The sequence below is a fragment of the Aptenodytes forsteri genome, unplaced genomic scaffold (assembly GCF_000699145.1).
Source record: "Aptenodytes forsteri isolate BGI_AS27 unplaced genomic scaffold, ASM69914v1 Scaffold270, whole genome shotgun sequence".
Lineage (NCBI taxonomy): Eukaryota > Metazoa > Chordata > Aves > Sphenisciformes > Spheniscidae > Aptenodytes > Aptenodytes forsteri.
In genome coordinates this window covers 2,163,651-2,177,169 of record NW_008794631.1, presented here as the reverse complement: position 1 = coordinate 2,177,169, position 13,519 = coordinate 2,163,651, and the positions used below count along the sequence as shown (strand labels likewise).

Genomic DNA, 13,519 nt, shown 5'->3' with positions numbered 1-13,519 from the left:
CTTGCTTTTTGACAGGTAGTCAGCTGACGTGAATCCCACCTGCAGTGGCTACTTGTGAAAAGGTTTGACTTAACTCTTTGAAATGAAATCATTGGGAACTCTTAAGTCAGAGGAGGGGTGGAAGGAAGTTCTCCAGGGCATCGCATGCTGTCCTTTCTGTTGGATTGTCCTTTTTCCTGCTTCTTTGTTACTTCTACCCTCTCAGCCTCCGCAATATGAGGCGGTACTTCCACAAGCGGCAATCTATTAAACTGCACAAATGTGATTCCTCCTTAGAAACCAGGGTACTTCCTACATGGATCCTCTTGGGGAGGGGGAGGAATAGTATGTCATAATGTAAATCAGGTCTATCATAAAGTATATCTGTAAAATAGATTATTTAGGGCCACTTAAGCAATCTTAATTCTGCTTATCTGAGTTTTGTGATCTTCTCTCACTTATACACACACATCCATACAGAAATCTCTGTATTAGAACACATATTTTTGAAAGAAGCAGACTAATAGAAAACAAGATTATCATCAGTGTCACTAATGCCTGTTCAGTTTGTTGAATTTGGAACAGTCAGAGCCTGCAGAAATCCCTGTTGCTGGGAGTATCTGATAGCAGCTGAGGTGTTGATAGCATATTGTGAGCTAGAACAAAGTAGTTCTTCAGCAAATTTCACGCTGTCAAAAGAACACAGGAGCCAGATCTCTCAGCTTTATTCTGGACTTTAAAAAGGAGTATTCCTTAGTGAATACATGCTTTTCATATAGCTTGAATTGTCCTACCCTTCTTTCCTTTAAATACGTCTTCTAATTCATTATTTTGGTTGGAATGCAAAATGCAATTGTAATTCTGTAAGTGCTTGCAAGCAATGATGTCTTAGAGCCTTACTTACAGTATTTCCCTGTCAGGAATGATGCTTTGAAGGTATTCACTGAAATCTAAGGGACCATGGCTTCCTCTGTATTCAATGGTGTTGTGGTTTAACCTCAGTCAGCAACTGAGTACCACGCAGCTGCTCGCCCGGTCCTTCCCCCCCCCCCAGTGGGATGGTGGAGAGAATTGGAAGAGTAGAAGTGAGAGAAACTCGTGGGTTGAGGTAAAAACAGTTTAATAATTGAAATAACAATAACTAATAATAATAGTACATAAAGCAAGTGATGCACAGTGCAATTGCTTACCACCCGCTGACCGATGCCCAGCCAGTCCCCAAGCAGCGGCCCCCCCGGCCAGCTTTCCCCCAGTTCATACACTGAGCATGACGTCACATGGTATGGAATGTCCCTTTGGCCAGTTTGGCTGTGCCCCCTCCCAGCTTCTGGTGCACCTCCAGCCTTCTCAGTCGGTAGAGCATGGGAAGCTGAAAAGTCCTTGGCTAGTGTAAGCATTACCTAGCAACAACTAAAACATCGGTGTGTTACCAACATTGTTCTCATTCTAAATCCAAAACACAGCACTGTACCAGCTACTAGGAAGGAAATTAACTCTGTCCCTGCTGAAACCAGGACAGATGGAAAGAAGCTCCTGCAGAGGGTGAATCCGACTCCCGCTCAGTTGGCCATCCAGTGAAATAAAATACCTGATTCAGGATGTTAGCGTAGATGCTCCTTGACTATCTATGTTTTAAAGCTTAGGAACTGTGCTTTATTTATTGCTAAGGTTACTCCTCCTGAAAGAATCCAGTAATAATTCTGTAAGCGGTGTTTTCAGCCAGCCAGTTTGAATCTGGACAGCGTCAAACTGTATGATATAATCCTCTTTTGTATTGCAGATATTTACATGAAGCTTCTAACGTTTTAATTTTCTTATAATCTGTGATTTGAAAAGGATAGCAGGGAATTCTCAGGATTTACGTGTGTACTAAATGGCAGGCAGTTTCTCTGCTCCTTGTAAGGATGCTAATTCCAGTGTTTGTCTCTCCTTTAGAAGTCAGATGCTCTTCTGTTTTGCTTAATGGCATATTTTATTTAAAAGGCTCTATGGATTCTTGATAACTAACTACAAGTCAGGGTCTGGATTCCCTCCTCCTTCCCCTGTCAAAATTAATCCTTTTTGTATTGCATGTCTTTTTTTTTTTTTTTTTTTCCCCATCCCCTTGCATGATTATTCTTTGTGGGTTACTTACCTTTAGCTCAGGACTTTGGTCTTTCACCAGACCTTTTTTTTTTTTTGTGGATATTTTCAAGATTTCTTTTTATAATACGAGGAATAAGAAAACTTGAAATTGATACAGCAAGTAGCAAGGCTAATTTCTTGTGGCGTTTTCTTGTCCTTTGTGCTTTTTTTCCAAGTTGGCAACAGTTGTAGAAAGAGTGACACCGTGTGTTAAGGTGAAGAATTTAACTTTTCTTGATTTATTTCCCATTTCTTCTTCAGTACTCTCATCCTTTACAGTGTTTTTATTTTATTATCCATCAAATATTAAGATTTTCTGTGTGCTTGCTTTGTCATGCTTTTTTTTTATGTCTACATTTTACGGCTCACTAGTTTATTGCTAAATGCCCTTCAAGAGAAGTTGCAGTATCTTTAAACAGTTTATTTTACTGATAAATTTGTGGTTAGATTTTGTTCAGTAACTTTAGAAAAAAGAGTTGGTGAAAGTGGTTGAAAACCCAGAGGGGTCTCCATAGGAAAAGAAGATAAAAGGATAGTACTGTGAAGATGCTGATTATGAGGATCTGTGGTAGACATGTAGTGTAGCGTGAGGAATAGAAAGGTTGTCCCTGTTGCTGGGAAAAAGAGGTAAATGGCAAATAAATGAAAGGTGAAATTGAAAGGCAGGATTTCTCAGGGAAAGGAAAAGGAGGTACTTAAGGCCAATGTGTAGCACTCACTGCAGTCAAGGGTATAAAAATATTTAAAAGCAGTATTTTGCTGTTAGTATAGTTTCTGAGATTATTCAACATCTGGTAGGGTAAAACAGAGGCTTGCATGTGTTAGAGTGTTACCTAGTCATGAGCACTTGAGGGGCTGAGAAGCCAAATCTGATTTCAGGATGTGTGTGCCCCAGCAATGACCCCTGCTGACGCAGGTGCAGCAATGTGCTGCTGGCTATGTGCATACAGAGGAGAAGGTATTCAGCTGCTGGGTGATGTTTTCTGCTTGAACATCTGTTTCATATTTCTCTTGAGGAGAAGGTACTAGGCTGGATGGAAGCACTGTAGAAGCCAAATCTGCCCGGGGCCTGCCAGCTAGACCACACGTGAGTCAGTCTGTGAGTGCTTTGGAGGAAGAGACAAGGAATGCTAGTAGGAAGAAAAACTTTGTTTCGTACCATTGCTAAAAAAAAGGTGCTAGGCTGAATCAGAGGCTTGCTTGTTTGGTAACAGTAATGTATTCTCTCTTTGCCTCCCCTCTATTTTTGTTTGTTTGCTTAGGTTGAATTTTCCTATCCTCCCCTAAAGCCTGGAGAAGGACATGACAGCCACAGTTTACCAGAGGAATGGAAATACTTGCCATTTCTCGCCTTACCGGATGGCGCTCACAACTATCAGGAAGGTAAGAAACGAGAGAGGAAGTTGTATGTACTACTACTTCTGCAACCAAAAGAATAATCCTGATATCTGAACAGTGGATGAACAACTCTTTTCACTGTCAGACTTCCTGTACTTTTTGTTTAAGCTGCAAAATACATTGGCAATGGTATGTTGCGTCAGAGTTTCAAGTGAAAGTAGATAATAAAGGTGTACCTTCTACATGTCAATAAAAGCTTAAGGGTTACGTATCACTTGTGTGTAGTCCTAGCGCAAAACAAGGCTACCGGTTTTCTCAGAAGTTCTTTGAAGGGGGAATAAACTCTTGAGTAAAACCTAATCCAGTTTTGAGGTAAGGGAAAAATGAAATTCTAAAATTCAGCTTTGTAATGTATGTAGTCATGATTTTATTTTTATTTTCCTCCACTAATTTAGAGATTCTTAGAATGACCTACAAGTCATTAAATGTCTATAGAATGACATGTTTTGAAAACCAGCAAATGTAAAGGGCAGGAACAGGAGCTTTAGTGTATTTGTCAGCAGAATGAAGGTAGAATGTTTCCTTTGCCACATAGTTACCAGCAAGTTCACTGCAGGGTTGTTTGGGTTTTTTCTTTTTTTCATGTAGTATTGCATTTATTTTTTTGTTTATTTGACAACAGTTCAGTTCATCGCCATGACATTTATATGCATGTTCAGTTGTTTCATCTTTTTTCTGCACAGCAGTGAACAAGGAAGTCACTCAAAACAGCAAAATCACAGAAACCTGTTAATACTACTTTTAATAAGATCTTTTTTTTTTTAACTTGATGCACTTAGTTTCCTAATTCTTCAGCTTCCAGAGACCTCATTTTGGAAGCAAAGGGAGTCATATCAAAATAATTCCCTTCCTAGCAGCAATAAGAGTCTCGCTGACTCTGCTCTGGGTCATGATTTTTGTTCAATTTCTGCATTGTTAAATACCTAACGAGCAGTAGGCTGCATTTAAAGCCAAGAAAATCATATGTAGCTGCACTTGCCTGTTCTCTGTTGGCTCAGTACCATCCCAGTTAATGCTCAACTTTGAGCATTTTCATTGCTGCACTGAAAGGTTATCAATGTGTAAAATGCTGCATGCTGCACTGAAAGGTTATCAATGTGTATTTTTTTTTTGGGGGGGGGGGAGGGAAGACTTGGGCAACAAAACTTGATATATATCCTTGTATTTTGTAGGCAAGAATACACATGAACTTGAAACAGGCAAATGTTTCAGATAATAGTTATGTTACATTTACTGTAACTTTATTAGATATCTATTTTTGAGTTTTAAACTAATTCCCACTGATAGTTGCATTTTTGCAAAGAGGATGACTTGGTACAGGAAATACTCTTAAAGGCTTTCTAAAAGCCTAGGTGATCTCCATAATATAATTAAACTTGTTCAAGGGAATAAGCTTTGTTATAAACAGTCCCTCTTTCTGTTGGACTTAATGCATGTGGGATTGTCTCTTCTGTTCATTTTGTTACTATGAAGCAAACAAAAAATTAATAGTTGGTTTCAAAACAGATTTCACTCATGTTTTGAAAGGCAAACAGCCATGATGTCCTATCCTCACTTAGGATTTAGCAACTTTTTTGCAGTATTAGCAAGCGCGTGTGTATATGTATGTGTGTATCTATTTCAAGCCATAAAAGCTTGTCTTTCTTGTCATGTTTTATAGAGATTTTTTTCTTTCATGTCACACTTGCACAGAGACAGTAATTATTTTGTGCGAGACTAGGATTCACAAATCCTTTTTGTTAGCATAGTGGTGCTGCTGCATGGGTATCTACCTTGGCAGTGGTAGCACCTACTCTAATCTTTCAACCATATATGTCCTCCTTGGTGGGTTTTTTTTCCCCCTATCTTCATTGCATTTACCATCTTAATGGTATCGCACTCCAACTGTATACCTTGCCTCATAGTCTTTGCTCCTCTGTACTGAATTGGGAAAGCAGCGTGCCTGTAGGTTTCAGTGGTGCTTCTCTGCTGTCAGTAGCTGCTTCTGAGAACCTGTCAGTGGGCTTATAGGAGCTTGGTCAGGCTAAACATGAGGCTGTTGTCAGAATATCCATATTAGCACAGCTGGAGATTCTTCCACAAAGCATCTAGCAATTTGGAAACTAATTTGGGTGCAGGCATAGCTTTATAGATGACTTTTTCTTTCTTTTTTTTTTTTTAAAGTCTCAGGAAATAAGTGTGCTAGTATTTTCAGCAGTAAACCTTTTACAAATAAGTAGTGCTGAAAACAAAAATACTGAACTCTTGTTAGTGACTTATGAAAGTCTTTCTTTTTCATAGATACCGTGTTTTTCCATTTGCCGCCGAGATGTGGGGATCAAACCACAGTATATGGCGTCTCTTGCTATAGGCAGATTGAAGCAAAGGTAACTTTCCAAGTTGTGAATTATATTAATGAAATAACAGGCTTGATGCATTGACGACCCTAAAATTCAGTGGCTTGTAATACACCAACAGTCAAACCGGATGATTGGCTTACATTAAATATCTATGAAAATGTGCACAGTAGGTAGCTGCAGAACTTGAGAACTATTTCTTTTCCTTATGTCAGCAGGCATATTGTGATCTTTTCAAATGTTCAAGGCAATTGAAAAATATGTTTTGGTTCTTGAGAGCTAATCCAGGCATCAGCACCAAGTAGCAAAATGAAGCTGACAGTTTGTCAGGCGGCCAAGTCGTGTTTCCAGGAAGTAGGCCTCTTGGGTGGAAAAAGTTTAAATTTCTCCAGTGTGTGACCATGAAGAATTTTAGAGTGTTTCCTGGGATCTGACTGTGCAAGTGTAGGGATGTTTCTCTTTGCTTACCTCCTTTGCCAAAAGTACACTTGCAGAGTAGACCAGAATCTTCCCATTCATTGTGGGAAGCTGCTTACCGATTCATTCATTGTCACAGCTGCTTACCAATACTGAACTTCTGGCAGTAAAGCTGAAAAATTGATGAGAGCTACAGTGTGTACCTGATCACACTGAGGAGAGTAGGTACTTGATTTACTAGAATCTGCCCATATTTTCAAAAGTAGTAACGGTAGTATGATCTGTGCACTTACAATTGAGAAGTTATTACAAATTTCTTTAAAAATTACTCCCTTTTCCAGTGAAGTGCCAAGAATCTGGAGTGCCATGTGGGTTTGAGTTTTAAATAAATCTTGTATTCAGAAGATGTAAATTATGTACTCTGTTTTAGTGTTAATCATACCTTGATTATATTTCAAGTTCCTGTTTATGGTATAGGAGAAATTTTACACATGCAGATTTTAATTCCACTTCTTTTGAACTAAATCCATGTTGAGTTTAGTTCACTCATTATCTTTGCAGCCAGTCTTCACTGTATTCTGTGATTTAGTCTTGCTTTTTTTAATTATGCAATAACTTGGCTTTATTGTGCTCTTGATTCCAGTTTATGCTGTTTAGTAACCAGTTAAGAAGATAAATAGATGTTTAAAATGAACTCTTTTGGAACAAGTAGAACATAAACCAATGTGTTTCATATGACAGCTCTAGCACTCTTTCCATCTGTCCTTTTTGATATGTGGGCTGCAGTCCGCACACTTGCTGTTTTTTACAATTAAGTGGATCACTTGGCTGTATTTCTGCCCCCACCCTTTCTAGGTCTGTTGTTAAGTGCTGGGACCATTTGGTCTGGCTGAGAATGTAGTTGATTGTGCAGATGATACCTCCTTTATTTTATGGGTGGCTCAAAGAAGATCCTCGAGTATAAAGAAAAGAATTTCCAGGCAAAGACTTTTCAGCCTGGGCCATTTTCACAGATAATGTTAGAGAATAACAAGTGGTGTGTTGTGGCTTCTCTTCTGTTGCATTACCCTGAGTTAAAATCCCATTGCCTTTTCCAGGGCTATTGCCTTTTTCTCATGCTAGTGTCTTTTAAACAGTCCTCTGCCTATCATCACAGCTGTATTTGGATCTTTGCTATGCACAGTGAGATGAGAACACAACTCTGACATATCAGTGTTATGACCATTTTTACTAGGTAAGGGCATACTGTTGCATGGTTTGGATATTCCACCATCAAAGGCAGTCAGTTTTAGGATTTTGTTTAAATAGAGGGGTGGTATGTGGCAACTAGACCCGTGAAAGAATTCTTTTTGAAATTGTGTGTGGGTAAAAATACTGTAATACTTCTATTTCTTAGGCATTAAAAGTACGGCAAGCAGACATCACCCGAGAAACAGTACAGAAAAGTGTCTGTGTTCTCAGTCAGCTGGTAAGAATGTTTAACTCCCAAAACGCTTTCAAATAACATACTAAAAATGATTTGTTGTCCATATTCTTATTTGGAACTTTGGCTTCAAACATCTCTCCTTAAATCATTGCAGAGGGTAACAAAATACCGAAGTAAAATTGAATCGGAAGGCTATGGCATTTGCGTGAGCTTCCTTGAATTGGTATCTCCTTGTAAGAGTAATTGTGAAAGTGTCTGCCTCTTGTCAGGGACCAGGATATCTATTTGCACTTCTGATTATTCTTAAGTGCTACTAACTTTATTTTATGTAGTAGGATTGAGGGGTTTGGCCATTATAATAACTGGAGAGAGTGACTATTGACAACTGTGAAAGAAGTTTTAAGATGGTCAAACATACAGAATACTCTTCTTTTGAAGGAACATTTGTATTTCTATTTATTTAGCAAAAGCTACTGGTCACCAGCCAGGGAACAGATATTCTTTCTGTGCTTAAAGCTGAAGAAAGAACTATTACTGGAGCAGTGTTAAAGCAGGAAAGACAACTTCTCCAGAAAGATGTTCAGTGATGGTATGGTATGTGCAAACGGAAAGAAAATAGAATTACCATCATTTAAAATGAGCACAGGAGAAAGGTGCTGCGAGTTAGCAACTAAGGACTGCCCCTCCACGAACTCTGTGTAATGTGTCTATATTGCAAGATAAGAATGGGAGAAGATTAAAGTTCAAACCGAGTGACTAAATAAGTTTTCTTCACTTGCTTTTGTGTTTGTTTTTCTTCCAAGCCTTTGTATGGGTTACTTCAGGCAAAGCTGCAACTCATTACACATGCGTATTTCGAAGAAAAAGACTTCTCACAAATTTCAATTCTAAAGGTAACTTTTAAGTAATAGCCACACAGAACAAAGCTTTCAGTGTATGGCTACGGACTTTAGTGTTTTTAATTAGTGCTCAAATATTCCATTTGCATAGGTCATTCAGTTATTCAGCTCTTGTAATAACTTAACATAAACTAAATGAACTACCCTAATCTGACAGAGGGTCAACTTTCTGATTTGTAATGAAATACAAGAATGAGCGTGATTGTCAGCCTGTATCTCCATTGACCCCATTAGTAAAATTTTACTTTCTTTCTGGAATTAGACATTGAAATCCTTGAATAAGTGAATTTTATTTATTCTGAATTTTGTGTGACCATGTGCCATTAATGGCTTCTGGGTTCTTTTTGCCTTTGTTCTAACTTTTACAGGAACTTTATGATCATATGAATAGTTCTTTGGGCAGTACTTTGCTAGAAGGGTCACAAGTTTATCTTGGTAAGTGACTTTTTGTACAAGCAGCAGAGATAATGTTATGCTAATCAACACATTCCCTTCCTGAGCTAATTTGTTTATGCGCATTAACAGATTAAGCACCAGAGGTCTGTGTGCCTGCACAGTATTCTGTTATGCATTTCTTTATTAATGGATTTAAATAAATGTCAAATAAATGTAGTGTTGCTTTCATAATAGGAGTTAGTTGTAGGTTGAAAGCTATGTTACCTCTTGACCTAACAGTCTGACAAGCAACTGCTTGGCTGCTTTTGGGAAACAGTACCTTCTTAATTTTTAGATGGAACTATTTGATGGTGTGGGGTGCTCAAGCTTTCATCTACCTGTTATTTGGGATATCTCCCATTTGATTTTGACTCTTCCTTGTGTTTTCTGAATGCGCAGTGTAGTATTTACTTCGGTGTTTCCATAATGCTGTGTGGCAGCCAACCGGAGTAACTCAGAGCATGACTATTCACGTTATTATTGTCTCCGTTGTAGATTTAACTCTTGCTCCTGCTCAAAAGAAAGAATTTGATATGAGTTCTGCTATTGAAATAACCAGATTCACATAGAATGTATAATGGGTGTACCCCTCCCCCTCAAAAACGGTGACAAGAAGTAAGTTAGTATCTCTACTAGCTATTAAACTGTAATAATTGCTCTTTTTGGTATCTCAGGTCTGTCTCCTCGGGATCTTGTTCTTCACTTTAGACACAAGGTACGTGTTCTCTGCTAGATATATAAAGTACAGCACTTATTTTGTGTAGTAAAATGCTTTGTGAGGAACTGAAAAATAAACATGTCTAGACATACCTGAGCTAGGAGTAAGACGACTGTTTCCTAAGTACTTCTGGTTAGTGTCCTGATTTCCCTTCCCCTTCCACCTACATAACCTCAGGGAAAGTAAGTTCCAGACTGAGAAATTTTGTCTGTCTGCTGGATTCCCTGGAGATTTCTAGGTTTGTGTGACGTTTCTTTATTCCTTTCCCAAAGTGCAAGTGGTATCTCAGTTATGGTCTTGTTTCTATTTCTTGCTTCTTGTCAGATGAATGTGATAGAAGAATATTGCTAAAGTCTGTGCAGACACAGCTTGGAGCATTTTTCCCTCTATCTTGTAATTTTTGCAGCTTCTGCCATCATAGAACCTGAGGGGACTTGCACCTCTCCTTTTTCCTAATGACTATTGAAATTGAGTGTGTATCCTATAGCTAAGGTGCAAATAGCATTTAGAATCTTTTATTAACTGAGAGGCATCAAGGAAACAAATTCGAGAATCTGGATTTCATGGTGAATTTGCCCCTGCTCAGTAGATTTTTTTGGGGTAGAACTCAGTTTCGTTTAACTTCAGATGTCTGCCAGTCATGCCCCAGAAGCATCTGTGTTTTTCTTTGAGCGTAGAGAGTCTGGACAGCCACTTCTGATCTAGATGCCTCATCTGTAGATGCCTAAAATTAGGTGAGGTGAATGCTATTCCTGGTATTTTGCTGAATTCTTTTCTGTCTTTCTGTGGAGGAACTCTTTTATGTTTATGCAGTTTACTGTTTTTTAAAATTCTGGAATTACACAACATGTTCTTTCTGATAAGCTTTGTGTGATTCAAATTACACAATTCTTGTTTGTGCAGGTTTGTCTTTGTGCATCTCAAATACTATTTTAAAATGAGTGCTCAGGTGGAGGAAGGGTATTGGAACACTGGTTTTCACTGGTCAAATGTATTTGATCATTTGACAGTTATGCAGTGATTAACATGAAATCTTGAATAAGAGATTATGCTTGCACAGTATTTTTGATAAACGGCACTGGTTCACTCACCATGTTTTTCCTTTTTGTGTTTTTTCAGGTCTTGATCCTTGGTAAATTGATTCTTCTAGAAAAAAAGGTAATGTTTTGTAGGCTGAGGCAGGTAATTGAAATAGAAATGCAATTATTGTTAATTTTTTTTCATGTGAAGTTATGTAGAATATACTAGTGAAAAACAAAGTAAAGTAAAAGTATACTTTGCATCCATATTTAAATTGGGAAGTTATGCTAAAAGTAGCTACTGTGCGTTGACATATAAATTTGCCTCCACTTCTGTTCTGTCCACACTCCGCCTTATTAATAGCTGTCCCGGCCAGAGTAAGTAAAACGTGATTAAATGTGAGTGGAGAAACTTAACGTATTCTAAAAGATAGGAAAGGATACACATAATGTAAATAAAAGGGAGCATACAGCTTTACAGGGATTCAGTAAGTAGAACTTCTGGTTCAGGCTTAAAATTGGCATACCAAAGGAAACAAGTGCTACAAGTGTCCTTCCGACCTGAATTGCATTGACACCTGCAGGAGACAATGTAAAGAGCCATATCTGTTAGGTCAGGCTGAACTCAGATTATAAATTGGTAAAAACTGTTGAATTCTAGGCTCAGTGTTTTCTTTGGGCTATCTTACTGCCTCAGAAGCAATGCTCTCTCAGCAATTTAAGTGGAATATGCAAAATATACAAGCAGATGTGAAATAGTAGATACATTTGTTTTCTTCTGTCTATATATTAATACCCTGGAACAAGAACTTGCAGTTATTATGCAGGGATTTTTTTTTTGTTTTGCCTTTTTAAAATTTTTGTTTAAAGTTTTATTTCAGTTTCCCAAATGTCACTTTTTCTTCAGTGAAGCTGCTGTGTTAAAACCCAGCTTCTTCAGAGTGCTGAGAAGGAACATTAGAATTTCCTGTTAGCTGCAACTGGAAAGTCAGTAAGACTTAATCTAGAAGATACTGAAACAGTTGTGGTTTTGTGATTTTTAAAGTCTATATCCAAGGCCTAGCTGTCTTTTATGAGGCAGTAAATACGGCTTTTAAAAATAGAAGTAGCAGCTTCTCCAAAGCTTTTTTGCACTTGTCACTTAATTCTGTAAGTTAGATATACCTTGACAGTTCTAAGTATTTATTCTTGAGAATGAATGCAGTTTCTGTATTAAAGAGCCATATGCTAAAGGCTGCTATATTAAAGGCTATACAAAAAGTATACTTGAGAAAATATGATTATGACATAGTAGGAGTACACATGTAGAAATGCATGTAATCAAGACTCGATATGCAAGCTTTTTCCCAAAAGTAACTTAATCACTGTAGACTTCAAAAAAAAAAAAAATTCTTAAAACCGTAAGAGGAAAAAATATTTTCCAGTTAAGATTTTGTAAAGCATCTCTACTGATCTGTTTCAAAACTTATGATAGCATTTCATCAGGTCAGTTCAAGCATTTGGACATATATAAACAAAATACTTTACTGAGCTACAATTCTTTTCTGAAGCTGCTCAAACCACAAGACATAAATGCACAGGAAGAGGGGAGAGGGAGGGTTTCCCAAGCATGTTCATACGACTCAAACATATGAAATTGTTTTGAAAATAACTGGATGCTTATTGAATAAACCTGCAGGTTGCTTTGGTTTTATTTTTCCCTAAGCTCAAACATGAAGAGAACACTTGCAATTTCAAAAGGAAGAGTTTTGGTTTTCTGGCACTGCCTGTTTTCTGGCAGATGTTAAGGTTCCAGAGTAACTGTGGGAATCTGTATGTTCAAAGACCTTAAATATAATATGCAAGAAGCCACTAGTAATGCCAATTTTCCTTCAGCTGAAAAATGCCTGAATGCCACAGACCGATTTCCTTTAATCCTTAGCAATTTGGTTGATGCCTTTCCACAGGCTAAAGGAAATTTTTTTCCACCTCTCAGCTGTTATTAGGCTGGAAGACTACTTCCAGATGGTGATCATTTGACTTTTTGCTGCCAGGACCACCCAGTGTGCTGATGTAAACGTTGTAGGCCATATAATGGGGTTGGGAGGGGTAAGGAAGTGTGCACCCATATAGATGGAAAGATGGCAGAGGGACTTGATGGAACAAATATAGAAAAGTACTCGGCTTAAGTAAGTGGTATACCCAAACAAAAACCTCAACTGGAATAGATTTCTTGAAAGTAAGGTACTTCTTTATAGACTTAATTATTTCTGTAGTCTTAAAAATAAGTTTGGCTAGGAATACATGGTATCTGAGAATCTAAACCTGTAGGGGTATCGTAGGGTTTCTGTTGTAGTTCATTGCTATTATATCATGCATCTTTCATACATGTATTATAGCGCAGCATCTTAAAAGAAGTTAGACTTTTTTATTCCCATTGGAGTCAGCTGAAATTCTTTCCTCAGATGAGCTCCTTGTTCTTCTCATCATGCTTTTTCTGTGGCTGTTGCAATTTGAATTCACCTATCTTGAACATAGAAAAAAGAAAAATTATACAAGATAATATACATAGTCTATTTCTAGCTGAGGGTACCATTAAATATTGTTTGTATGTGTTAGGACTGCATAGGTCTTTCTCTTGGTTCCATCAATTCGCTAGCTTGTAGACTTGCAAATACAAGTGGAACATGAGTTATTATTCATCAGTCACTTCTAAAGTGTCTTCCTAGCTTACAGCAGAAGTCTTTTATTAAGTCTAAGTCTGCAAACTTGCACTTTTAATTTCATCG

The 13,519-nt window shown here is 37.8% G+C and overlaps 1 protein-coding gene across 1 annotated transcript in view; it reads left to right on the top strand.

Annotated features, from left to right (window-relative positions):
- Positions 1–215: 215 nt before the first annotated feature.
- Positions 216–13,519, top strand: part of AVL9 (AVL9 cell migration associated) — a 29,953-nt gene continuing 16,649 nt past the window's right edge. The window contains exons 1-8 of the mRNA XM_019470532.1: positions 216–284; positions 3,366–3,486; positions 5,782–5,867; positions 7,651–7,722; positions 8,484–8,573; positions 8,948–9,014; positions 9,689–9,729; positions 10,852–10,890. Coding sequence (XP_019326077.1) covers positions 216–284; positions 3,366–3,486; positions 5,782–5,867; positions 7,651–7,722; positions 8,484–8,573; positions 8,948–9,014; positions 9,689–9,729; positions 10,852–10,890 — 585 coding nt within the window. The remainder of the gene's footprint in view (positions 285–3,365; positions 3,487–5,781; positions 5,868–7,650; positions 7,723–8,483; positions 8,574–8,947; positions 9,015–9,688; positions 9,730–10,851; positions 10,891–13,519) is intronic.